The 27339-nt window shown below is 37.8% G+C and overlaps 1 protein-coding gene across 2 annotated transcripts in view; it reads right to left on the bottom strand.

The window, feature by feature from the left end:
- Positions 1 to 8127: 8127 nt before the first annotated feature.
- LOC140951864 (uncharacterized) overlaps positions 8128 to 27339 on the bottom strand; it is a 43396-nt gene continuing 24184 nt past the window's right edge. The window contains exons 11-18 of one of the 2 annotated variants that reach the window (XM_073401241.1): positions 18653 to 19464; positions 17401 to 17564; positions 16934 to 16999; positions 15903 to 16081; positions 13224 to 13320; positions 12389 to 12565; positions 10617 to 10801; positions 8128 to 9287 (exon numbers count right to left, since the gene is read on the bottom strand). In XM_073401241.1, coding sequence (XP_073257342.1) covers positions 8948 to 9287; positions 10617 to 10801; positions 12389 to 12565; positions 13224 to 13320; positions 15903 to 16081; positions 16934 to 16999; positions 17401 to 17564; positions 18653 to 19464 — 2020 coding nt within the window. In that variant the 3' untranslated portion in view covers positions 8128 to 8947. The remainder of the gene's footprint in view (positions 9288 to 10616; positions 10802 to 12388; positions 12566 to 13223; positions 13321 to 15902; positions 16082 to 16933; positions 17000 to 17400; positions 17565 to 18652; positions 19465 to 27339) is intronic. The other variant, XM_073401232.1, reaches the window with a different exon arrangement.

Raw genomic sequence — 27339 nt, forward strand, 5'->3', positions numbered from 1 at the left:
TTTCATAAGGACTTGAGATATCAGTCAAATTGATTATACAACTGCTTTGCTGTGACAGAAATGAAAGGCTCATGAATTTAATTGTCTGAGGGGGTTAGTTTAAACTCGGGTAGGGTTATTAAGTAAATGGCCTGCAAAAATTACTGCAGATGCTGAGCCAGATCTCTACTTGCCTTGAAAATCAGTTTTAAAATCAATACAGCCTCTTTTTTGAAATTAATATTGAAAACGTTGTTCTTACCAGAAGCAGATGTTAGTTGGATACTGTGAAGCACACAAATAATTAGAATCCAAAGGGAAGTCATCGTGATCTACCTGCAGTATGAACAATTGCATGACTAATCATAACTAAAACAAAATTTTCAAATCTGATTGGCTATCAACTATCCTGATTTCAGTACTAGTTATAGGACAGTGTAAGAGGACTAGCTGTACTGTACGCGTCATGCTTAAGTATTTGGATCGTACGCGCACTTAGAGCGAAATTCGTTTTATCGCGCTGCGCGTTTTGCGAACTTAGAAGGAATTTTGTGTTTTTCTGTTCCGTCAATCATTTCAGTGAAGGCGGGGCTAATGCAAATCACAATGCAATGTGTTCGCCCAGCTTGGCTGAGAATGACTCTAGACTGCTCAAGAATAGCGAAGGAAATCGCTATGGTGAGTGGATTTTTTGTCGAAGGAAGGAGGCAGACGTTGCTTTATTCTTGCAGGTAACAAGAATGAGAAAGATCTTAAAAATCTGCAAAGCAAACTTAACTAGTCGATTATTGCCCGAAACAAGACGATCACAATGCGACGAACCTTGAAACGCGAAACAAACAAAACGGATCGAGAACCACCAATCACGAATCACAAACCATGACCCTTTGGTTTCGTACAAGTAGATATGTGTTTCCTAGGAGATCCGCTAAGATGATTGGCGGAATAGAAAAACCCAAAATATGCAAAACGCACAGCGCAATACAACGAATTTCGCTATAAATGCTTTTTTCACTGCTAACGAAAAAACTCTCGGAATTTCTTGTGTCATAATTTTAAAAAAGCCTAAAATATCACATTTTAACTGGTAACAGAACTTCGTGTCGTCCAATTCGGTTTGTAATCATACTCATGCCAGGCTTTCAATTTTACTTTTTATTTTGAAAATCCTGGTAAGTCTGGTTCAACCACGGTTCACCAGGCTTACCAGGCTTTTAACCAGACTTTCTATTTAAGGGATGGGCGGATGTAAAGGAGACACAGTGCGCCGGAGGGGCTGCCCCCACCCTCGCTCCTTCGCGTTTGTCTGAAAGTCTTAAAGAAGTTCATAGAATTCTAGAAATCTAAGAAAAATCTATTACGGATTTGTAGCCTTAATTTTCGGACCGATCGAGATGTTCTCAGAGTTCTTTAAAAGCTTGCAGGTCTTCTGATTCTAAGAAAAAATGTCTTAGTTCAGGGATGGGTGGAAAGTGAACTTAAAAACTAGGGGTAAAGGTAACATAATGTTTTCGAGTTTTATCATCATATCAAATACCTCCACGTGCTCTGAAGGCGTCTATTCCCTCGATAATACAACCTTAATTAAGCCATTTAATTAACACTATTATTAGCTCTAAAGAGGTCCCCAATTCCTGGAAAGGAGGCGAGATTGTGCCCCATTTCAAAGGACTTCAGCGGTCTTCAAGATCTTTGAACATATCCTACATCTTTTTTTCAACAACTGACTGTCTACTTTAAAAATGTATTTCATAAGTACATGTTCGGGAACAGAAAATATCACGGTTGTCCTATAGCACTTCTCTCCTTACTGAACAATGGAAGGAAGATCTTGACAAACACAATCGGCACGATTGCCATGGATTTGAGAAAGGCTTTTGACTGTCTTTCACACGATCTTATTTTGGAGAAACTTAAATTCTATGGCCTAAGTGATCATGCGTTATCTTTAATGCCTAGCTATCTCTCCTCTCGTTATCAAAGAGTAAAGCTTAGTGATGCTTTCTCCACGTGGCAAGAAGTCTCAAGAGGGGTCCACAGGGCTCTATTTTAGGACCTACTTTCTTTAACATATTCATGAATGACCTGGCATACACAATTAGACAATGTAGAATTGTCAACTATGCTGATGATACAAACATCCATAGTTCTAACAAAGATGTTCGTGCTGTCCAAAACAACCTTAATATCGATCTTAAGAATGCTGCTCTGTTTTATTCAAAATGGCATGAAACCTAACCCAGATAAATATCAGGCTATGGTACTTGGCAGATCGGAAGACAAATTGAACTTTAAATTAGCTGATGTTGACATAAAAACTACAGAAAAGACTTGTCTTCTGGGGGTTGTCCTTGATAACAAGTTAAAATTTGACGATCATATTTCAAGTCTTTTTCCAACAGACTTCAATTTGTAGAATACAATGGTTATGTTTCGTATCGTGCTAATATCATGTGTGGCGTTCCCCAAGGTTCAATACTAGGGCCTTTGTTTTTTCTGCTCTACATCAACGATATAATCAACACGTCAACAATATTACAACTGATATTATTTGCTGATGATACAAACGTATTTGTGTCTCACAAGGATAAAGACTGCCTTACTAATATACTGAACGCTGAGCTAAATAAGTTGTCAATATGGGTTAGAGCTAACAGACTTTCATTAAACTTGAAAAAAACCAAATTCATTGCATTTAAACCATCTCAAAAACGTACAAATCAAACTATTCAACTTTTAATTAATAATCAAAAAATTGATCAAGTAAAAGAAACAGTTTTCTTGGGAGTAATCATTGATGAAAATTTAAATTGGAAATCTGAAATCTCACATGTCGCCAATAAAGTTTCGAAATGCACAGGAATTATTCGTAAATCCAGTTTCTATTTATCCACGAAAACCTTACGAACACTATATTTTTCTCTAGTCTATCCATACCTTTTTTATTGCAACTTAGTTTGGGCCTCTACTTACAGAACTAACGTTATTCGTCTTGAGATTTTACAGAAACGAGTGATCAGAACTATAGCTAAAACAACTTTCGATGCACATACTGATCCAATCTTTCAAAATCTTGGTATCTTAAAATTTCATGATATATACTTAATACAACTAGCCTTATTCATGTACTCCTATCAAAACCATACTCTACCTTTAAAATTTCATTGTAAATTTACCTTACAAAGTCAAATACAAGAAACTCGTGTAAATTTCGTCTGCCTTTCTGTCGTACTCGAACCAAACAATTTTCCGTTTTTTATCAAGGACCTAAATTTTACAACACGTTAAACACCAACATCATCAACGCTTCCTCACCTTTCTCCTTTAAAAGAGCACTTAAGGCATTTATTTGTAATAATTATTAGTATACTCCAACAAAAATTTTGGGAAAAAGCCTTTTAATATTCAACATTTGTAAACTTCCGTAATATTGATTAGTTTAATTTTTCACCTCATATTATATTTTATCCGTCGCCGTAATTTTTATGCCATCTTCGAAAAATTGTAATTGAGGAGGCCTAATTAACATAAGCTCTATAGTTTCTTTTAGGCCTCCTCGCCATCTCTTCCTACATTTTTTTTTTTTTTTTTGGCATCTTTTTGTAATTGTCGTAATCGTGTGGCAAATAAATAAAATACGTAAAATACCTAAAGTATTTGCCGCGAAGTAAGTGCTTAGATAAGTGCTCTGAACAGATTGAAAAACATTTTGCCACTTTAAACCAAGGAATCGCTTTATCGCGCATTTATACTGCGGTATTTTAACTATTGTAACCAAGTCTGGCACCACTGCGGAAAAAGTCAACTTAAGGGCTTTGAGGTTCAAAGATAAAAGCGCATCTTATCTAGATCTCTTGGAAAGAATAAGACTCCCATCCATAAAAACTCGAAGAATCCAAGACATGCTATTGACAATAAACAATAGTATATCGGACAAAGCTCCACCTGCAATTAGAGATCTTATCACCTTACGCTCATCCAAGTATAATATTCGACATGATTATATCCTTTCATCGCCTAAAGTTAACACGACTAAATAGGGTCTCAAATCTTGGAGATATTTTGCAGCTAAGAAATGGAACGAGCTTGCAAATGACATTAGAATTAAAGCAGGCACCAATGAAGTGAAGAACAAAATTCGATTGCTTAAGTTTGACTGAAATCGGGATCTATAGTAACGGCTGCCTGTTGCTTTGTTGTTCTAATCGATTCTAAACTCTCATACAGTTTTCATATGATGAATTATTGTATATTTTTAGTTTTTAATTGTAAATTTTTACAATTTAATTTTTTTTTTATTTTTGAATTTTAAATTTTTAAAATATAATTTGCTGTGGATTACCTGCAAATTAGCTGATAAGGGTAAGCGTAGTATCCATGTTAAATAAAGTATCGTATCGTATCGTATCGTAAGAAGGGTAGAAAAAGTTCTGCGGATACCTTTGGCAGAGGAAAGCGATTTGCATTAATTAAAGTGTTCTAAGAACCAGACATGAAAAAAGTGCTATCATAATTGAGTTAATATACACTGAAATGTTATGAAATGCCTCAATAAAAACCAACGCATTGTTTGACTAAAACGTAATAATAATAGTAAAATAAAAGTGACGTGTCAGCCAAAATAGTCTTGCTTAACAGTTCGTGAAATCTTTAATAGCTTTTCAAACCCTTGCTTTGGTATTCTAAGTGTATTTTTTTCCTCTGCACACGAATATTTATAAAAAGACAAACTTTAATTCAATTCAACTTCTTGAGTGGATACACCTTTCAAAATTGTGCGTGCAATAGGGTTTTGTCCTCTGAGATAAAAGTTTTAAAAGCCAATACCAGTCAAAGTATTATCTAATGGTAATTACGACCAAATAAACTGAATGAGAACCGTCTTGAGCCTCCAGTCAAAAGCGTGTCAACCGTGGTCTTTATCCTATCAGCAAAATGTAAAAAAATCGCAGAATTTTTTTGAAATACGTGGATTATGACACCGTGATGAAATATTTAAGAACTCTTTTTACATTAAATAAATGCGCTAAAAATCTTGGAATTTTAATGAGCTTCAATGCCAAGAAATCAATGAAAGGGAAAAAAGCCTTTTTTAGTCCTCAAGTCTATGTCATTGTTCAACCTCGATTACAAAGGACGCCAATTGATATTCCTTTGTTAGGCTTAGTACAATACCGCGGTCTCTTTTTTCAGCTTTTAAAACGACAAATAATCCGTCAAATACAAAATTCTGCTCGTATTGTAATTTTGGATAAACAATTTTCAATTGATGTTCCTAGGGCAAAGATTAAGTTAACATTTTGCATGGGAGCCCTTTATGCTGTCTGGTGAATGCTAAACAATTGTTTGCTTTTGATAAAGATCAGGAATCAAAAGTTGTTTCCAGACAATTAGCTGAAATAGTTAATTCGCTGTTGTTTGCCCTGGTTAACTTCCTTCACAGCTTTTCTAGCGTTGAACTAAACTACCAAGAAGACTTTAAGGCCTCCAAAAAATTGGAAAAACAATGACAGGATCGAACGCTCATTTGTTTCAAATACTTAGGTATCCACTGTAAAAGCGAGGAACATGAAAGACACCTTGGGTCGCAGCGATTTATTAAATACAGTCTGTAGTTCCAAGGAAAACTCAAAACTTAATAATAATCAACAAGGTATTAACTTAGAAAAAAACAAGTGTTGGTTTAGACACCTCAGTTCATAATGATTTTAACCACGAAAAGCATTGTAATAAAGAATTGTTGTATAGGAAATTTGGCCTTTACACACCATAACTTCGCACAAAGGTGTATGTGCTTTGTAATGAGAGGAGGCGGAAAAGCCTTTAGCTGCAATTTTACGTATACTGATTAAATGTTTAATTAACTCACCCGACTGATCTTCGTTCCCTTCTAGATCTCAAGCCAGAAATAGTCATGAGGGGTATACAGCCTCTCTCGCCACTTCTTATGTTTGCAGGTCCCTTTAAAGTTGTGCCTTGTCGTTTTTAACAAGAGACAGCGTCTCACAACCAATCAGATGTTCAGATTAAAGTCTGTTTTGACAGGTAAAGAAAAGAGCTTATTATTCTATTTGTTACCTGGACACAAATAAAATTATTAAACACTAGGGACTGCGGAGCAAGGTTAAGAGTAGGGTAGGGGTGCTAATCCAAACCCGTAAGGGTCGTAAGGGTGAAAACACTGAAGGGGAGGGGACATAACCCCTAGGGAAAATTTGAAATTTCGCTGTCCATTAATGGATTTCATACTTATGAAACTATTATCCTTTTATAACAGTATTGCGTTAACTGTTTAGTGATTAAGCTGCCACAATAAACCCTATTCATATCACGTCACGTCCGCCATGTTGATGTCGTAAAACAATAAAGCGGCGGCATGTCGGTGTCCTTAACTAGACTTGTGGGAGTTAAACTCGTTTCTCTGTTAAGTAATTTGTTCCAAAAATTTGCATAGCCACTGGCCACGTGAGTGAAAACGCTCTGTCGTTTGAGAAGGTTGGAAACTGAACTGGCACTCCTTGAATTGGAAAAGGTTAAAAGGTAAAATTGTTCCAGGCTGAAATAATTGGTTGGGATGGAAATAAAGAAGAGTTTGAGTGTTCGACGAGTTTCGCCTCGTTCAACGTCATTGCGGCCTTGCGGCTTTCGCTTATGTTTCGTCATTATTGGCTCAAACTACTAAAACAAAGAGCTGTTCAATTATCCAGATGATGTTTTCTGCACATTCTGTCCCCGTTTATATCCCTGTGAAACTCTGCGCCGTCAGATTTCGCAATCACGTTCTAGTTCTTTCATCTTATAAATTGTAGCTGTACTTAGCCGTTTTGAAAATCTGTGGCAATTAAGCAGCGTTGATATAGGATAGCAAGAAGAGCACAATTGTTGAAAAAATAAATCTCTACCTCGGAGCCTGACAAAACCAATCGTTCGGAGAGACATTGATCCAAATGCAAATTAGTTCTGGATAGAAACAGAAGTTGTTATTTCCAGTATTTTACGTTCGAAAAAACTCTCCTTTCATCAACAACGGACTTTGAAAACCAAATAGTTAAAAGTCTTAGCCTGGGACTAGGCTCCTTGTTAGGGACAAAGGAAAATAACGGGACGAAAAAAATCAGCAAGCAAAGCGAGCAGAGCAAGGGACTTGGAGGAGGAAAGGGCAATGACCCTTTCCCTCCTTAATTCCCCGATCGGTTGGCCCCTTTATATTTAATTCACTATTTTCGCATACACCCTTATACACATTTTTTAACCCCCCCCCCCCCCCCTCCAAAAAAAATTGGATAACCATTATTTCCAATTTCTGTTGGGTATTACAGTCGTCCCAAGAGAAATCGAAGACAATGATTATCTAAACTTTGAGGGGAGTAAACAAGTTACATTATGGTCTATGTTCAAGATATCCACCATCTCTGCTGGAGCTTTAGGATTGATGGGATAAACATTATGTCACGTGGTATTCCAGGGGACGAACAAGAGATAAAGTTGGCCAATACGACTAATCGCGGTCGAGAATGTATAATCTCTTCCGTTTTGAGGTAACACCGGGGATGGAATCAGTGAAATGTCTCGCTCGTTACTGTTGCGTTTGGACTAACCACTTTGCACCTGTGAAAAAAAAAAAATTGCCTCTTCAGCAAGGCCACCGAGTTTTCCTCTTTCTATTTTTTGATGTGGGAAAAGATAAGACGACAACATTGAAGTCAATGAATCAAAGAAAACCAAGAGCAATAGAGAAAACGTTAAAAATTCTTAATCCTCTTTTTGGCCAATGCTTGGATATTGGCTTCCTTAAAAATTTCTTTTTGCTTCAACTCTGCTGAGGTCCTAAAAACAATGCATAATAGCTACTATCCCGAATGCATTTGTCAAGAACATTGGCAGCTAGGCATAAATTTGCGCTTCAACTGGTGATGCAAACTTTACACGCCCAAAAAAGGAGCATACCTTGATATCACCCGTGGAAGGTCTCTTGCTATATCTTATCGTCAGTGTATCGTATCCCAAGGAGTGTTCCTACAAAATTACCCCCCCCCCCCAACCTTGTCTCCCAAGTGTTAAAGTGTATACAATAGTCAAAGAAAACATGTATGCAATCGTGACTCCGCGAAATTTCGTTTTATTTTATCAGCTTCATCTACAAATATTCTAAAGCGGTGAAAGTTTTTTGCAAGTCAGCAACTTTTTTCTCTTTAAATTATCGTGTCCTTTTATGCGACTTCGATAAAATTCAGCATCCGAGGGAAAAAACGGCATTATCAATAATTTAAAGACTTTTCAATGTTACAGATTTTTCGTTATTTCATTGAAATGCCGAACAACTCTCCTTTTTTTCTAAAGTGCAATTATCTCCACACGTCTTTCTCTCACTTATTAATATAGCTCAATTTTCTTTGTGAATTCCTTTTTTTACAGTAGGTTTACTAAATATGTCGCGTCCTGACTGAAACTGGAATGTTTAAAATTTCTTGATAATGAATAAAGGGAGATGGATAGGGACTTGTGTAAACGTAGAAATACAACTCTGTGGACTAAAAATCAACAATCGATCATCTAAAGACGCTTTCACAAACGTTAATTACCCTCAGGTTTCTACCACTTTCTCTAAATAGTCCAGTTTCGAATTCGTCGCGGCCACTGAACAGAGACACTGAAGACTCATTCATACAGGGTTAGCCTCGACCTAAAAAAAATAGTCGCAAATACCGGCGAGAAGGTGCCTGAATTTGTGTTCAAAACATTAGACACAGTTGTACACAGGTCTTCTTCTTACTAGAATTTGTGAATATATTTACCTTAGGTCGAGGTTAACACTGTATGAATGAGCATTCAGCGCTTCCATTCAGCGGCCGCTATGAATTCGAAACTGGACTATTCCCGGGAACTACTAAATAATCCAAAAATATCCGGATACTGGAAGTAAAGCCTTCCGCGCGACACTGTCCATCTCCACAAAACAAAGCCAATATTAAACTTGTTTCTTGGACACCATACTGGACCTCAAGGGCACTACAACTTGAATCCAAACGTTAGCCCTGTTCAGCATCGTGTGCCATATTTGGCTCTCGTCTTCGGTGGAGTCATCCCATTCGTTGGAGCTCGTGCCCAGGCCCAATCGGACACCACCAATAAATTCATCGCTGGAAGCACGATCGAAATCGTAAATTGTTACTTCCAAGACTCTCTCTTTCAGCTCATCCTGAGAAACTTCCTCATAGCAAAACTTGTGATCAAAAGTGGGGTTCAGGGTTCGTTTAATGATTGGTGTCTTGTGCCTTTTTTTGCCTTTCTTGTCTGGTAATAAATAACTAGGGAGAAACACAAAGAGAAAAGATATTCCTGAGTACAGGAAGTTATATGTTTAAAACGAGGGAGAGTGCTTCATCACGGCCGTAACCCGAGTGGCTTCATCTGTTTCGAGTTTTTGACATGTCTCCTAAAGTGAAACAATAAGAAATTATATATGCAGTGACTCGTTTTCTCTGGTATTGCATTATTTCCATGAGTTGTGTTAATGAATAGAAAAGAGCAATCGTTACGTCACGTTGCCATGGTAGCAACATTTCTGGATGATATCAAACCGAAAACGTCTCTCAAAAGTGAATTCGCACTATTTCAACTTCATTGATCTTATCCAATTTCATTATTCAATTTCGTGACGTCACACTTCTCCTCAATCTCATTAAGATGCAAGTGTTTGATCTCAGATGATGAAAAACTGGTGCTGTTTTATCCGGTGTTCCATTGGGTATCAAGATTCATCCATCTGAACCAAATGGTCTTAAATCATTGGCTTTTGACTGCATGAGTATAATTAATGATTTGAAAAGTAAGAATACAAAACAGTTGAAATATTGAATTAGTTTTGGTTTGTTCGCGTGTCCAGAGATTTCAAATCCTGAATTTAAAGTGAATACTTCGAATTCAAATGAATGTTCCGGGATTAACTGATGTGTGTAAAAACGGTTCCTGCGAATCCGAAGATTCCGAATGTTATAGATTCGATGACATTTATGAATCGGGAAAAATCTCCTCTAGTGTAAACTTTCCCCTCGAAATGACGTCTGGAGAACGAGCGCAAAAATTCCATACTGATGAATGCCACAACTAGATCTGTGTTGTGCTTCTGATTGGATAAACCAAATTTTCAACCAATCAGAACTCTTACCCAGACCTGAGTAGTGACGCGTCATCAGTATGGAATGTCTGCAGTGGTTCCTCAGAAGTCATTTCGCGGGGAAACCATTGGTGGCGGTGTCAGCTGTCTTGTAAGGCTTATGTAAACCAGGTTTAGGGCGCTATACTTCAAAAAAATCGTTTCTGGAACGACTCTTATGGTCAAGAGTTGCTGAATAAAATACTGTCACAACTTTAACAGATTAATCGTGAAATTGTTGTAAATAAAAGAAGAAATGTTCGTCGGAATGTCTGATAAGGTCGCACAATTTAGTTACATTCCGTTTTGCGTTGGTGTCGTAATAGGTAAATTAAATTGTACAATCAAAATGTTTTGTCTTCTTGGTATAAGCCTTTTAAATAAGCGCCTCACCGAACACACGAATAATTAAATAAGCGCCGTGGCGCTTATTTGAGTAAATACGGTTCTTCCAGTTATAGCTAATTTACTGCGAGCCTACCATTTACAGTACGGATCTGACATCCCGTCAGCGTCCATTCCTGGCAGATTTCTGGCCTCCAGTAGATGAACGTGTAATTCTCCTTTATGTCTTCCCTTCTTGTTTTTCACTTTATCAGGGGTAACGTACTTCAAAGCCAAGACCAATTCACATGGATTTGAAGGTAAACCATCTGTTTCGTCACGCTATTTGAAAAAGTAAAGATTACGTTAATATAATTATATATACTATATATAAACATATAATTATTATAATTATATGTTTTGGTTTGATTTTCACCCTTAAGAGGTCTTTTGTCAAAGGCTAGAAGTCTCATCTCATCTGCTAGTTGACACTATAAACGTAAAGTAAATCTTCTTGGCCGCGTTTTGGTATTCGATGGAACTCGAATCTGTTTCAAGTGTTTCATATAGTTTTTAGGCTATTTCTTCAGAGAATTCAAGTAAAAATCGCTAAATATCAACAGGGCAATAAAACTCAAAATTCACGGTAGCCATTTGCATGCTTTCTGGCCTTGAAATATCGATGAATTTACAACTTATCTTACTTTTCTTCTTCATTCGGCCTCCGCTCTATGATACAAACACCCTGTAGATCTATGTAATCTACCATCGATTTGTTTTCAACCTTATCACACGTCATGCGTTTCCTGTACTGTTTTAGATTTTCTAACCGGATATAATGTGGGACCTTTTAAGAAATGCCTTTCTGAGGCAAAGTTTTCTGAGGCTATGATCACTTGAATACCATAACTGTTCAACGAAGAACTTTAAAGAAACACGTCACCTCAGTGAGTTGTGCACCTGAGCTGTGATACAGTCATGTGACACAAGTCAGCGGATACTTACTATTGGCCATTTTTATACTAGAGGACCCATAATCCGTCCAGACAGATAATGCGTCTATGGACGTTTTAAACCAAGAACGCATTATCCGTCTGGACGAATTTGGGAAAACATATATAGTTTCTTCTTGTTATGGGTCTCAAATTAAAGAAGGGTACAAGACGCATTAAGCGTCTGGACGAACTCAGTTTCCTTCGAAATACGTCTTGAACAACGCACTACGAAATTTAGTTCGTCTGGACGCATACTGTGTCTTTTACTTTTGTACAAGTAACAAAATTGAAGATGAAAATCATTTCCTACTAGATTGTAAGGCTTATTCTCAGATAAGAGACATATTTTTCTCCAAACTTGAAACTAATATACCTGACTTCACTTTCACACGATACTTTAATATCTCTTGTTATGAATTCTTCTGATTATTTAATTAACTGTTAATTAGTTTCATTTATCTCGCAATGCTTTGAATTAAGAACCAAATTAATATCAATGAATGAATGAATGAGAGCTGTAACGTTTTGTAATGTTTTGCACGTACTAATTAGCTGAATTAGTTCTTAAATCTAGACCGATAGCTTTTGTAATACTGTAATTCCTTTATGGTCATGCAAATAAAGCTTTTGGTGTTGTTGTTGGTGTTGTTGTTGTGTCTTGTGCCAGTCTTTGTACTTGAGACGAATAACCAGGCGAACTACAAAATGTTTGCCCAAGTTCGTCCAGACGGATAATGCTTCCTTAGTATAAAAACAGCTAATTGTCAATTGATCATAACATGGGTTAAACACGCCTTGTAAGCCAATTTCATATCCGCTGATATGAGAGACGGACGGACGTAAGGACGATTTTCTGACAATCAAAATTTCTTGGATGCATATAAGATAACCGCTCTCTCGCTAGAGAGATCCGAGCTCATAAGAGCATACTCACTTTATTAGTCAGAGTAAACCATCTTGCTACCCACTGCTGGATGGAGTTGCCATGTGCTTCCACAAAATCGCTCATGGGAATTTTTACTTCACCCAAGAAATCGTTTGGACCCAGCGCACTGTGCCAGACACTAAGAGATAAGGTCCGCGTGAGGAGCTCGTCATAGCCTATAAAATACTACATGAAAGGAGAGGCATGGCGTCAATCAGTTGGAATATTCCAACACTGAGAAACGGTTGAAGAAAGAATCTCTAAATTTACATAAAGAGACACTAAAAAAAGATGCGTACGCGATACGAGATACGAAAGCGTCGAGGGCGGAACCCCAGGGGGTACTCCCTACCATGGCTTATCCAGGGAGGCTCCGCCCGAAAGTGGTACCTTTTTAAGGCTTGCGGTATGTGAAAGGCTATGGTGATTTCCCTAGTTGAAGTATATGAAAAGGTAAGGAAATCTTTCATTTCGGTCTGTAAGAAGGCCCAATAGGGCTACCAGATGCATTTAATGGCTGTAAAAAATTCAACAAAACGCTCTGGTGATTTTTTTTTTTGAAAAAAATTAGAAGACATTGTATTTCAAGCAACTTTAATGGATGCAGGTTCGAGAAAGGGTTACCATTTGTCAATATACTAAAGGGGTACCTTTTCTGTTAAAAATGGTATATAAAGGGGGCCATAAAAAACTTTGTAGGTTCAAGTTACTGGTCGTACGACCAGAAACAGAGCCAATCATAATACACTGACAGTGCGGTAGATAATGATGACCAAGTCCGAAAACGATAATTAAAGACACAGTTGACGTTAAGACATATCACATTAGGTCAAAATCAATTTACCTCCAATATTTCATCAAAGTTGGGATTTAATGTTTCTTTCTTTACGTTCGTTTTGCGCTTACTTCGTTTATCCGGCAAAAGATACGTCTTCACGTAACTAAAAAAGAAAGAAGTAGAAACTGTTAAGAAATCTCTCCAATTAGATTAAAAACCATTTTTATCAATTGAATAACGATATTCCTGATTTTTAAAAGCAATCCTAAGTAAATCATTTCAAATGAAGCCGACTAAAACAGACTGATACAGCCTCTGGTAATCAGCTCAGAGTCGTATACCTCTATCTCTATTAAACAATACAGCTTGTGCTAGGCTTTCGGTCAGTGCTCTCGGTCACGTGCAGTGTGGCCTAGCGAAAAGAGTGAGCTAGTAATGAAATAGTGAAAGAGCAAAAAAGGGCAGGAAGAGAGAAGGGAAGAGCCTGAAAGCATCTTTTCAAATTCCTCTCAAAGCCCATTACACCGCCCGATTCGATTCCTGAAAAACCAATTCTCGTGTCAAACTTTCCAATGTAGGAGGGGTTTGCATGCCCTAGATATTTGTCGCGGAAGTATACTGTCACAATTGACCAGTCGTGGGGTATACTAGGAGCTGGTTTACCGGAATCACGTGTTGAAAATCATGCTTATAGGCTTCACTACCTTTTCTCTGCCCAACCCCCACGATGTTTTCGAGCAGCTTTTCTCGATCTGCTTTCCTCACTATCTTGGAGCCTGGAACAGGCTAAAAAATACGTCGATTTTTATTTTAAGGTGGTTTAAAAGCTCCTTAATAATAATAATACAACAGACACGACAGAGGGAGGTAAAAGGCTCATCCTCTCACTAGACCTTTAAAAACGCGGCGATGTTTACATGTGATGCCCAGGCACGGCTAGAATCTGGGCACTAACGTTTAAGTACTCAATGCAGAAATTGCACCAGCGGTGCCCGAGTACAGGGGAAAAGCTCCTTAACATTAAAAAAAAATGGCCCTAGGTCACTCTACACTCTGGGCTCAACTTTTAAGTACCCACCCCAGAACTTGCACAAGGTGCTGGTGTTCGAGTACTGAAGGGTCGAGACTTTACACTCGGGCATTTAAGTGTACATTAGGCCCCCATTTTAATTGACTAAGTAGATACGATTAATGCTTTGGGTACTAACTGCAGGCAGTTATATACGGGGGAGCCCATGAGTAAACCAAATCTTACATTGAGTTGATAGCCTCATATGTACACCAAAAAACTGGCAATCATCTTCGATCACATTTAAGAGCCATAACGGCTCTTGATCACCGTAAATTAATTAAGCCTGGAAAAAAAATTAGGCCGAATTTTTTTTGCGTTCGACAAGTTTACTTTACAAAATCTTGCCGACAAATCTGGGTGCGTGTAAACCAACCTTTTATACCATTTATACATTATATCTGAGGTGAGACAGTACTATGACGCACTGTTTTTATTATACAGACCTCGGACAGAATGCGGTATTTTACAATTTTGCAATACAAATTGCACGCATTCAATATTCAGGACGATCGATCGATCAAAATTTTAATAGTGCGGTACAAAAACACAACATATTTCATATGAATTAAAAAAAAAAACTTGCGCCTGTGATCATTTGAAAACTAGTAACTTGTCAGCGGATAACTTCAAAAAAACACTTGAGCTCGATGGGTCGACACCTAAGCCCGCGATATGGTCAAGTTATACTGGTCAGCGGATACCCTGTTTTGACAGCTGTCAATTGATCACAACGTTGATTTCCAATATGTGTGCATTATCAGTTTTCCTGTGCTCTCAAACTAGCTAGTAAAACAATTAACTAGTCAGCGGACAGCTTCCAAATAAATCACGTCACCTCGATTAGTTGACACATGAGCCTGCGATATGGTCATGTAATACTGGTCAATGTCTATCCGGTTTTGACAGCTGTCAATTGACCATTTTGTGAATGTCCAATTTACAAGATGTGGACTTGCCAAGACAAGCCTGAAACACCCCTCCCTCTCTTTTGATAGTCTCCCCTATCCCATCCGTACAATCCCTAGACGCGTGCGTACGTACGTACGTACGCTCGATCAATCACGTGAAAACCAAACGAAAAGAGGTTGACCATATTCTATTTAATATTCTATGAGTATGGGGCTCTGTCCCGCTATGATATTCCACCGATCAACCTCGTTACCAGGCGCGGCAGCCTAGCTGTTTATTCCTGAGTGAACTGAAAACGAAAATGGCGTTTACGGCTGTCCGATAACGAAAATAGCCCGTGAATTTCTTGCTAAAATCTGAACGGAAGAACATGTCGCTCGATTGATTTTGTCTACATTTTAAGGAGTATGAGCGTGAGAAAACTTCTACTTATATCCTGAAACCGTGCCAAAGTTTTGAAGAAAGTCTTCGAGAAAAAAAGCTTGTTAAGAGCTTGGAAATCTTTGAATGAATAATAAAACTTTATGATTATCAAATTCGGCTTCCTTATGATGTGAATAATTATGCAGATCTCGAAGGAGGATGGTATCCACCTCTGCCGATAACATCCTCTTCGATCTGCATAATTCTTCACATCCTACACGGGCTCATTCAATAACTGCTTAATATTGATCACATTACAAGCTCACCATTGGTTCAAATGGAGGTCTCCACATTTTGAAAACCATGCACTGTGAACGCTTTATTGTATAGGAAATACTTACGGATCTGAAGAGCCTTTCTTGGAGTCAGCAGAAGCCAGATTATTGGCGCTGTGAACATGCAACTCAAACTTACTAAGGCGCATTTCATAGCGCATGCTCACAAAGAGTTCTCCTGTGACTGAAATGCCAGTACCATAATTTTCTTCCTCCATGTCACTTATTAAACTCTCGTGGCTTTCCTAAGGATAGGCAAAAGCATTAGTAACCCAGTGCAATAAACTCAAAGCGTTTCGACGAAACAATAACTAAATTGAACAACCATCTGACTTAGGAAATCTGGAACTCGAGGGCGTTGTTGTAAAGTGGTACTGTAGCGTTTGTGGCTTAACTGCAAAAAAATCTATTTTTCAAGTCAATTTAGCCCTTCTCTCTCACGCCAGTTTTCCTTACTGGGTACAACTATAATTTTCTAAAAAGGGAAGAAAGATAACACGAGTTTCCAGTCTTGTAAATTTCGTTAAGGCAAATAAAGATGAAGTCTGAGTTATACTCGGGTCTACCAAGAACAATTCCAGCCAGTGACACGCAGTGGCGCCGGTATTTGCCAGGGCTAGGCCGTGGAAGGGCATGTTTCAGTTATGTTTGCCGTGTTGGCATTCAAGATCGAGGCTTAAACTGACTAAAGAAAGGAACTGGACTGACCCACACAAATATTAATTTGGTAAAAATTAGTTCTTAAAATTTAGTCTTTTGCCTTTTTTATAATTAGCCCTCAATGCAATGCCTAAAGTAAAACTTTCTTTGAATTCCACATTCTGGAAGCATTCGAGGCAAAGAGGGCCGGCTATACTTAACATATGTCCAAGAAGGATTGCTAATATTGCCACCGCCCACTTTGTCTTCGGGCCCTAAATTCCCAGGCCCCGCTAAAAACGGGCCTTAGAACAGGATTTGAACCCACAGACTGTCCAGTTCCCTTCTCGTCAATGGCTAAATGTTGCATAAATAAAATGGCTTGTGGTGCGACGGGCGGTATACGATATCATTCAAGTAAAATGCAAACAAGGGAGTGTTAAGCAACATGTGTTTACCTCAGCTTTAGTGATCCTTTGGACAGCTTTGGTTTCAGCGGCTGTAGGTGTCTCTTGTACATTAGTCTAAAAATGGTTTCATACTTGAGATGTTGTCATAACGGATAGATTAATTGATTAACTTGGTCTTATTCAACAAAAACAAGTTATTATGTGCGTGTAATCTGTCTCTCTGAGTTTTTCTTTTCCTTTTTTTTTTTTTTCAGTTTCAAAACGTTCTGTTGTCAGAAATTCGTTTCCTCACTAGTATGGTACTAGTACTAGTACTATAGTAGTGAGCCCACGTTTTAAAAAGAACAAACTATACCCATGGATGTTACTCTAAGATGCTTATTTGGTCCCTGAATCTTTTTGAAATTGAGTACAACTTAAACATATACAAAAGCTTTTTTTGCTTTTTTGCTGACATTCACCTTGCCAGACTTCACGCGCTCGCAAAATTACTCTATGAAGTCGCACTCCTTTACCGTGTATCCAGCTTCTGAAGCCAGTTCTGCCAGAGTCTTTCTTCTTTCTTCTTTTTTCTTTCCTTTCCTTGCATCCTCTTGCATTTTTCGCTGCATTCTTGGTGACCATTGAGGGCTGCTTCCTCTCCTTCCTTTCACTTCTGGTAATGAACCTTTCCTGGTTTCTACAATAAACAGGAAGAAGAAGCAAAACTATAAGGACGTTAAAGAAATAATTTTACCTGTTTCAATAAGAAAACGCCAAACCCCCCTCCCCCCAAAAAAGTTGATTTCGCCCCACGTATACCACTTCCACATTTCCCATAATGCACGTTATTTGCCCCCCCAAAATTTTGCATAAGCACTGTTTTCAATTTGTTTTGGGACGGCTATAATACCCAGGAAAAATGAAAAACAAGGGTTAAGCAAAATTTGGGGGGCAAATATGGTGCATTATGGGAAATATGGAAGTGGCGTATACATAGATTTACAGTATATGCATTATTTAATCATGACAACACAATCTCGTCCCCAGGGCTCCGCAGAGTTGGTACGTGTGCTTCAGTGCTGATAACTGGTCTTGGGAAAACACTTAAGGACGAGGCTGATGATGATCATCATCATTTACTATTGCAATTTAGTGAAGCTGGAGCTCTCAATAAACTCTTGTGGGATTAACTGGGAGAGCACCAAGAGCTGATTTCTGGGTAATCGGCCATTGGAGAGTACATATTCTACATGTCATCATAACCGTACTATAACAAAATTCTCAAATCTGATTGGCTATCAACTGTCCTGATTTCAGCCTTAATAGGACAGTTTAATAGGACAGTACGCGTCTTGCCTAAGTAGTTGGATAGTACGGGACATTGCGCGTTCGCTTAAATGGCTTTATTTTTTTCACTGCTAGCAAAAAAACCTTGGAATTTCTTGTGTTCTGATTTAAAAAAGGAGCTTTTTTTTCACAAGTTTTGTTAAAGTTATGATTAATTGGTAACAGAACTTCGTGTCGTCGAATTCGGTCTGTAATCATACTCGTGATTAAGGAAATCGGACTCCCGCTACGCGGTCGTCCGATTTTGTTAATCACTTGCATGATTACAGACCGAATTGGACTCCACTCAGTTCTGTTACCATTACTTATAGTCTCAACCTAAGTTGCAGCTAATATGTTCCAGAAAATCGAAATAAAAATGGTTCATGATTTAACCTTGTTAAAAAAAAAACATGTGCTTTATTCAAAAACCATGGTTATATATTTCATAGCGTGTACCTCTTTGAGCTCCGTAGGCACCATATCCGTGTCGTTTCAAGTCCGCTAAAGCTAATTCTTCGTTTGTCGATATAGGAACCGAAACAGCAAAGTCACTATGGCGACGTATCACCAGTGCTTCGTCGGGTGATAAATTGCTCTTTAGAACAACGTTCTTTTTAATTTCATGATCCGTATGTCGCCTTGAAGTAACAGGAGATGGTTGCTTTTCATTTTTGACTGGGGAGTCTGTGCTGTCTCCTTTTGCAACTGCAAACAACGTTGTTGGTTTATCGACTTTAATTTCAGGCGGACTGACCATCGCCAGTTTCGTTGCAAAAGTACTGATAGCTTTTAGGAAAGGTTTCACATCGTGACCGAGCTCAGCGTCTTCGTTTTCATCTCCATCTTTACTTGTGCCTTCAGCGTTAGTTCCGTTCACATGGTTCCCAAAATCACTTCCGCTTTGCTTAGAATCCTTAACTTCCTGACCCTCATCGATCATGTTGGACTCAGATTGATTGGCGCCACTTCCGTTCAATTGATGTACGGAAATCCCCGAATCGTCTCCGCTTTCCACTTGAGCATCCTTAATATCTTGACTTTCGCTGCTTGTTGTCGATTCAAGTGTTGTATCCATCGTAGAAGCTGTGGAATCTGTTGAGGTATCTTTAGGTTCCAGATGCTTTTCCTCTTCCTCAAACGCTAGATTCTCGTGCGACTGCGTCTGTGATACTAAAGGCACTTCTTCGTGGGGTTCAGGCGTCCCTTGGGAGTCCTGCTTTTTTTCTGTTTTATCGCTTATATCTTTTTCGAAGAACTTCGGCAAACTCCTAGAAAATTAAATTTAAACATTCGTTTCCTTGTTTACTGAACACAGCGGCTAGATCACTTAAAAATTAGCTCAGTCAGTCACATTTAAAAGGGCAATCTGTAGAAGTGCTGTGTCTGCTGGCCCCTCCCTCAACACTACAGAAATTGACGACTATAAGGAATATACCGATTCCACCACCAACACAAACAAAAAAATCTTAGTATAAACCAGAAATTTAAAAAAATGATGTTTTTTTTTCATTATTTTATAATGCAAGCATCCGAATCAGCTTCGAAATTTAATACTCAGAGCGATTTTTTTTTCATCACTAATTTCATTTGTTGATTTGTTCTAGCACTAAATAATGTGTCATCGTGGGGTGGGGGGGGGGGGGGGGGCGAAGGGTGGAAAGGGTTTTCATTTTGAATTGCCATGAAAATTTATAGAAAAATTTGGAATAAAAAAGCTGGATTATCATACAAAAATTCTCCTCAACATGATTTTGTTGCCGGCACAAGCAATAAACGGTAACATCCCTAACAATTCTTGGTCAATCGCACCCACTTTTCTTCGAAACTTAGCGTTCGAGAGCTGATTCCGACGGTCGCATTACAAAATAAAAAAAATAGTTTTAACATTAAGATAGCCACTTCAATAAGTCAAGCACTAAGTAATGACTTTAGCGCAGATTTGACCTAAGATGACATAGCTCCTTTTAGCAACGACAACGCATTGTCAAAAAAGAACGCAAAGCACGCTAATAGGAAGTGAACGCATCTTTGCGGATGCTTATTTTGCCGCTAAGTCTGCCATTAGGTTTTATGATCTGCCGTTACCATCTTCCCTGTGTGCATTGAACCTATTTTCAGGGTGATATTCTTTAGCTTTGGACTTTGTAAGGTAAAGGAGGTGCTATAGTCTGAAAGGCGCTGGTTAAGAACCTAAAACAAAGAACCTCAGCTTTCCAACAGGGCGGCTTGTAGAAGCTCTCTGAATAGCCGACAGGATTTAATGAAAAAAAAAAAAAGCAGTCAACAAGAGACAAACAAAAGAAACAATAAACGCTACCCCTGAAACAATAGAGCTACGTACAAGGAAGAAATAATTAAAAGGATTTAAATAGCTTTGTGACAGCAGTTCCAAAACCCTTGGGATATTCCGTTGTGAGTTTGCCGACCAAGTATCTATCTGTTGCAGATCGAGCTGCGTTTTTTAATATCATTAGGTTAGATTAATAAATATAAAGTTTAGGTACTGTCATGTTATTTTGTTTGCTAAGTTTTAGATGTTTAAATTTATCTGTAATAATTGTAATTTTTAGCTAACTTCCTGTTAGACTTACCCACAAATCGAGCTCAAAATGTTTCTCGAGCGCATAGCGCGGGCTAGAAATTTTTTGTTTTTCCTACTACCGGAACCGGAAACGAGGAGCGAAGGACTTTGAGAAAGTATAACTTCCTATTTACTCTGTTTCCTGTAATTTCAAAATTATAAGCTTTTCCATATTCCCGCTTATTGCCACCACGCACTTGAAAATTAGCACCCGAGCCTTAATTGTTTGTGGCCAGACTTTTGAAAACGATGTTGTGTGTATGTAGTTATGCAAAAGGCCAAGACTATTGCACAAAAATTAAAAACTGCAGGTGTTATGCCGTTTCTATTCAAAAATGTAGATTGAATACTAAGAAGGATACTACTCTTCTAAATACCGCTGACTAGAGGTCTCATTCTCAAAGTTTTAAAGCTTGTGGGGTTTTTTAGGATATGAAACAAATAATTTAAAAGTAACATAATATGGTGAAAAATCCCAACTGGTAGGAGGCAAGCCAGTTGGTTATTTACAAGCGAGGCCGAAGATTTGAACTCGGAAATACCGAGAACAAATCCAGTTAGCGTTCAGAGTGGGACTGGAACATTACAAATCGAGCTCTCTAATCACTCGGCCACCCTGCTTCCTCCTTTACCCCTTAAAAACGAATGTTTTATTCAGAAGGAAAAAAGAGGTCAATCTTGATTCCATTTTCCGAAAAGATAAATAGTAAGTCTTTCGTGTAGTTATATTTACTTTTGTATATTTGCTCTTAAGATTGCGAAACATCATGGAGCATACGCGCATGGGCCTCATGTGAAAATATAAACTGACTTAAATTAAGGGTTGTAATCTGTAGCTTACTTAGTGACCGAACGGTTGTATATCCGTTTTGCAATTCAAAACGCACTTCTATCTACTTAGTCTCAAGCTTTTCTTGGTTTTGTTAAATAAATAATCGCTTTATAATCGTGGAAATTTGCTTGCACATTATTTATGACATAAGAACCCTTATAAACGGCGATTCTTAAATAAAAATGCTTTATGACTTTAAAATATTGTCCCCGTTGCTTTGTAAAGAAACAGAACACGCCGATAAAGGCACCACTTTAGCTTCACTTTATCTGTATATGCCGGTGTACTTTACTACGAGACCCCGTTTTACATCGTACATTAGCCGGCCGTGTATTAAGCTTAATTTTACCGGATTGCTCTTGTCAGCACTTTCATTTATAAATTAAGAAATAGAATGATAGCAGAGGGATTATCGTTACCAGCCGGCTCCCTACAAATAAACCTAATGTATACTTCCGCACCGAAAGGGAGATACGTCGAACAGAGCATTTATGTCTGTCAGGCTGCGCCAAGAAAATGTATGCAGCGATATTCTGCGAATAACATCGCCCTTTGGTCTAATTTTCTTTGAATTTACAGGTCTTCAGTTCTCTTCTTAATTTTGCGTTGCGGCGTGAGACACCTGTCTTGAAAGCGTTGTAAAGGAAATCATTTCCGTTGTTGGGAAATTGATAAGTTACCCCGACATTTTATCAGATCTTGCTTGAAGTCCGTATAAAGGCTTTTATAGAGTACGGATTTAAATAAACTTCTCTACGCACGAAAATCGAAGAATACAAGGAAGGCTGAAAATGAAAACAACAACAACAAAAAAAAGGAAAATTGAGCGACTCTAGCATTTTCGAGCGAATTATATCTATCTATCTAAGATGGCGAACCGTTAAAGAGCGGTAAAGTAAAGAATAGTACGCACAAGGACAGAAAAAATACATAAAAAAACACATCAATAATAACAACATGTTAATGCGACTTACGGTAGCAGTCGAGAAAAATGTTCCATGTTTTAAGAGTTTTAAGCTATTGTGTGAGCAGTGTTTCGTTCGGTGTAGCAAAGAGTTTGGTCAGACGCGACTCGCGTAAATGGAAAAATATTATGATTAATCCAGAGACTGAAAAACGTTGTCATCAAATACCAAATGATCACTTCAATTTTGGAATATTGCGACTGGTTTGCTCATGAATAAACAAAAAAGAGACCAAAAACAAAACAAAACACGTCAAAATTTGAATTTTACACCAATCACAAATTATTGCAAGTCCATCATTGCTGACGAGAACTCTCGTTGTCTAGAAACCCATTGGCTATCGAATCGTTCTTCCGTGCAGAATTGCTGTTACACTCACGTGCTGTCGCAAGGGGGTGCTTCAAAGAACAGCTCTTTTACACAAGTTTCTAACGCTGAAAATATGACTTTTATAGCACAGCACGAAGTAAAAAACATAGTTATTTTTATTTAAATATGTGAATCTATATATAAGCGCGCGAGAGCCACTAGATGCTGTCCCGTTACTTGACTTACTTTTTCGTGCAGTTTTCATTTTTCTGCGTGAAGCTAAAATGATGAGTTGCTAAAACTGTGATTGAAATCAATGAGTATGTGCCAGAAAGTCTGCAGGGACTGAAGAGTGTTTGTACAGCACGGAATGCACCTCAAAGCTGTGATGTTAATTTGATATTTGGGATGAAACCACCACCGTCAAAGTCATAATTTGATCATGTGCCGCAAACCACACCTCAGTCGAACACTTAGTTTCAATAAAATTCTACTGACCAATGTAACTGGCAGTGATGAACGAGCTGAAGAAAACTATTTTAGGCTTATGAAAACCAGCCCTGAAAAACTTTCAAGAGATGACATTAATAAAATTAATTCACCATCTTTATTTCGCGACATGAATAATAGATGACTCTGTTTTTGCCCATCACAAGCCTTAATCCATGATTCTATGCCCCAAGCCGTTTTATTCATTGTCTTTGTTATCCAATATAACTTTATTGAAAACAACATTGTGAACTGCCAGTCTAATGCGAAGAATAAACCTCAAAGTTTTAAGTTCAAAATATGACAATATGCCAGCGAAAGTGCAAAAGTAAATAATATTTGGCACATGGGAATCGAAAAGTCAACTTTAATGACGAGAAGCAATTAAGAACCAAATGTGGGGTGCATTAATTATTTATGTTAGAAATGATCACAACCAGTAATCATTATAGTCCTTTTATATTAAAAAAAAATTAAGGAAGAATCACCCCGAATAATTTATCTACACGTTTTTGAATTTTTATCGTTAGCATTGTACGCCTGAACGGTTCGTCTTCAGGAAAAGAGAACTTAGAATACGGAGAAAAGGAAGAAAACATACGTTGTGCAATAATTATTAGTTTTCATATCCCCTGCAAATTTTTTATTAGGCTCGTGGCGAACCAACTGCTGAACGTCTATAAAAATAAGCGTCCATGTCTTAAATTTATCGAGACGATGTCTTTTTCAAAATCGGCAATTCAGGCAAGCAAGAGAAAAAACAGCGATAAAATCTTACGCGGGAAACTATGTTTTTTTCTCATCCAATGGTAATTAATCATTCGATTTGGTAACTTATTAACTCGATCGCTGCTTCTAGCATCCATTAAAAAGGCATTATTACTATTACTATTAATAATACTATTGCCATTACTAAACTATCATCATTATTATTATCACTATTCCTATTACTATCAATGTTACTATTATTTGAGTAAGTTGCTATTATTATGTCATTGGAGCAGCTAAATGCTCTTCATTTAACTCAAATAAAACTTTAATTACACAAAGGCACAAAGAACTTGCCAAAGGTTTAGGTTTGATCAAACGCAAATAATAATTTTTGTCATTTAAATTGTCAAAGTAAAGCTCATTGCATGGTATTGACTGCCTATCATTTTGTATTTACGGTACGCCATTGATTTAATTTTTTGTTGTTTAATATAAATCAATTATCATTGAAATGAGAGTCAGGAGATTAAACGTATGTTATGCCCTCTCAAGTCAATTGAAACTTTATCCCAGTTGGCAAGCCTAAATTATCCTAGTTCCCGCAGGCATATGAGAATCATTAACGCAAATAATTATTCCTTGCCCATGAAACGCGAAGGTGAGTCAGTTAATACTTTCATTATTCAACAAGGGTAGTCACTAGGCAGTGCCGCGGATCCAGCCCTTGAGATAATGGGGAGGGGGGCCCGTCATCCAGACCCTTAGAAAAGGTAGGGGGCGGTCTACAAAAAATTTTTTTGACCCTTCGAGCCTCAGTTTGGTCTAAAATAAGGGGAGGGACCCCTCCCCTGGATCCGCCACTGCTAGGGGTGCTGCAATGAGATGGCGTACTCAGTTGGTACTTACCATTTACTCAAACCATCTAGTTACAAATCTCGTGCTTCAACATTCAATTTGTTAATGGTTTGAAAAAATAGAGGAGCGGCAGCCGGGATAACTCATGATATTAACATATCAAAACGTGCTCTTGCCAAAAAGTTTTTGAAAAAGGGAGCTTTCTACATATCTGCAGTCTTCAAGTGGCGAAAAGATTTAAAAATAAAATCAACCAAACCCTGAAAAGCAACACCTTCTTTTGCAAAAACTAGAAGAACTGTCCAACTGGTTGGTCCACTTTAAATCACATGACTTTACATTAATGAGAATCCACCTGATTTCATTCATGAGATAAAAACAAAAGGCTATGACGTCATTGGCGTTAATCTTTCCTGCGAAAAAGGGGTCAATTTGGTGCGCCCTTTACTACTAGGAACCCGATGTGAATAACCATATTCTTGTTCACAGAGTTAGCTTAAGCAGTAATAATTATCTCAATATCATTAATATCATTATCGGAAAGTTTTTTTAAAAAAAAATAATTAACAATTCATTGGGTGAGGATGAGGACAATGTGAATAATAATGCAGATCGTGGTATAAACTAGATCAACGCCAACTGGTTATGAAGAATTAGCCGGACACTATTTTTATAAGCCAGTTAGGAATAGAGACGTATTTTAAATGAAGGACAACAAAATGAAACATCACGATCATGAAACAAATTACGGCTATTATTATTACATTTTGGGCTACAAACTTTTGCAGCAAAATTATCATCAACAATCGCTTTAATTTACATCACACACGTCCCACAGGGCAAGCTGAAGTGAATAGCTACATATGTGTTTGAGATGAAGATATATCATAGTATTAGTATAGGTAATAGCATGATTTGTAGTGATATTTGGCATAAATACTACGAGTGATATTTCGAAATTGTTATACGCAATTTTGAAATATCACGAACGGTATTTATGCCAAATATCACGTACAAATCATGCTATTATTTGTTTATACTACTACCCGCAAAAGGTTTGTAATTTTCACATGTAGATATTACAAATTAAGTTGAAATACCACTGCTCTAAGCCAATCAAATTGCAGAAATTTTTCGTGCAGTAGTATAAACTTTATATCGGAATCTATCGAAGTTCGATCTATCGGAATTTGCATATTCGTGATGTCAAAACTTTTTCGGCACTTTGGATTACATGTTTGGAAGGTTGTGAAAAGTTCAAGCCGCGGATTACTTAGTTAACTTAAGAGTAGTGTTTTCTATGTGTGGGAAAATTAGTATTTCCAGAAAGACTCAAATTGGCAGGAAGCGAAGTACTGAGGTAGGATTGAAAGAAGTGACCTGACACCAATTACATACCGGTGGGGTTGGCTTCCTTCACCCGAAATCTAATCTCGCCCCAAAACAAAGAAAATAATTAAGAACAAAACTTCTTGTTTGAGACAGCTCCTTCTGTAAAGGTTGTCAGCATGAAAAAAATTACAAGAAAACCATTTTACGAATTCAATTTAACGTTGGTTAAAGATGCCTTTTTAGAGCGTCAACGTCCTCACCTTAAGTTATATTCACTTGTTAAAGATATTGTACTCACCAGCCGGTCTTCGATTTGTTACTTCCTACGTTCAGTTACCTCTATCCCAAGGAAGGTTTTGTACAAAGGAATTGGAGTTTGTGTGTACAATAATCTGCTCTCCGCTCGTGTTGAAATATAAATATTTCACAGGTGCAATAAAGCATACCACGTGATAGTTTCTATGGTTTCCAGGTACTGATGCTAAAAATGTGCACACGCAGCACGGAAAAAGAAAAAGCCATTGGCTGTTATACGAATCGTCCATGACAACTTTGTCGAGCCAAGCGGAAAAGAAGGCCGCCTAAAAATATTACAATCGGTCACCTGTTTTCCTTGATCCGCTCGTTAAATGTCAAGAATTATATCAGTCTTTTGAAAAAAACATACTGCTGAGATGTGAGACAGCACTCGTAATTTTTTTAACTCTGGCCAAAAATAATACAGAAAGAAAAAATGAAGACATTGATAACGCGTTGTTGCCATAACTGTAGAGTCTGTGGATGAAATATGTTGCCTGCTGAATGACCAAACAGAATTACTTTCCCCGAAAATGTTCTACTGCTGCCAATATTCGAGACTTAAAGAAGCCGCGTCACGCTATTTGCTGTCTTTTAAAAAAGCTAAAATCTGTCTTCTCATCAATAGAATTTTAAACGTAATGGTCTAGTTTAGGTATTTCAGACTATATTTAGGCATTGAAATTGTTTTCTGTCGTTTGGATAAACGGATGGCAAGGATGGACATGGATTGAAACTTGAAAAAGGTTGGGCAAACCTTTGCAAGTTTTCA

The sequence above is a fragment of the Porites lutea genome, chromosome 1 (genome assembly GCF_958299795.1).
Source record: "Porites lutea chromosome 1, jaPorLute2.1, whole genome shotgun sequence".
Classification (NCBI taxonomy): domain Eukaryota; kingdom Metazoa; phylum Cnidaria; class Anthozoa; order Scleractinia; family Poritidae; genus Porites; species Porites lutea.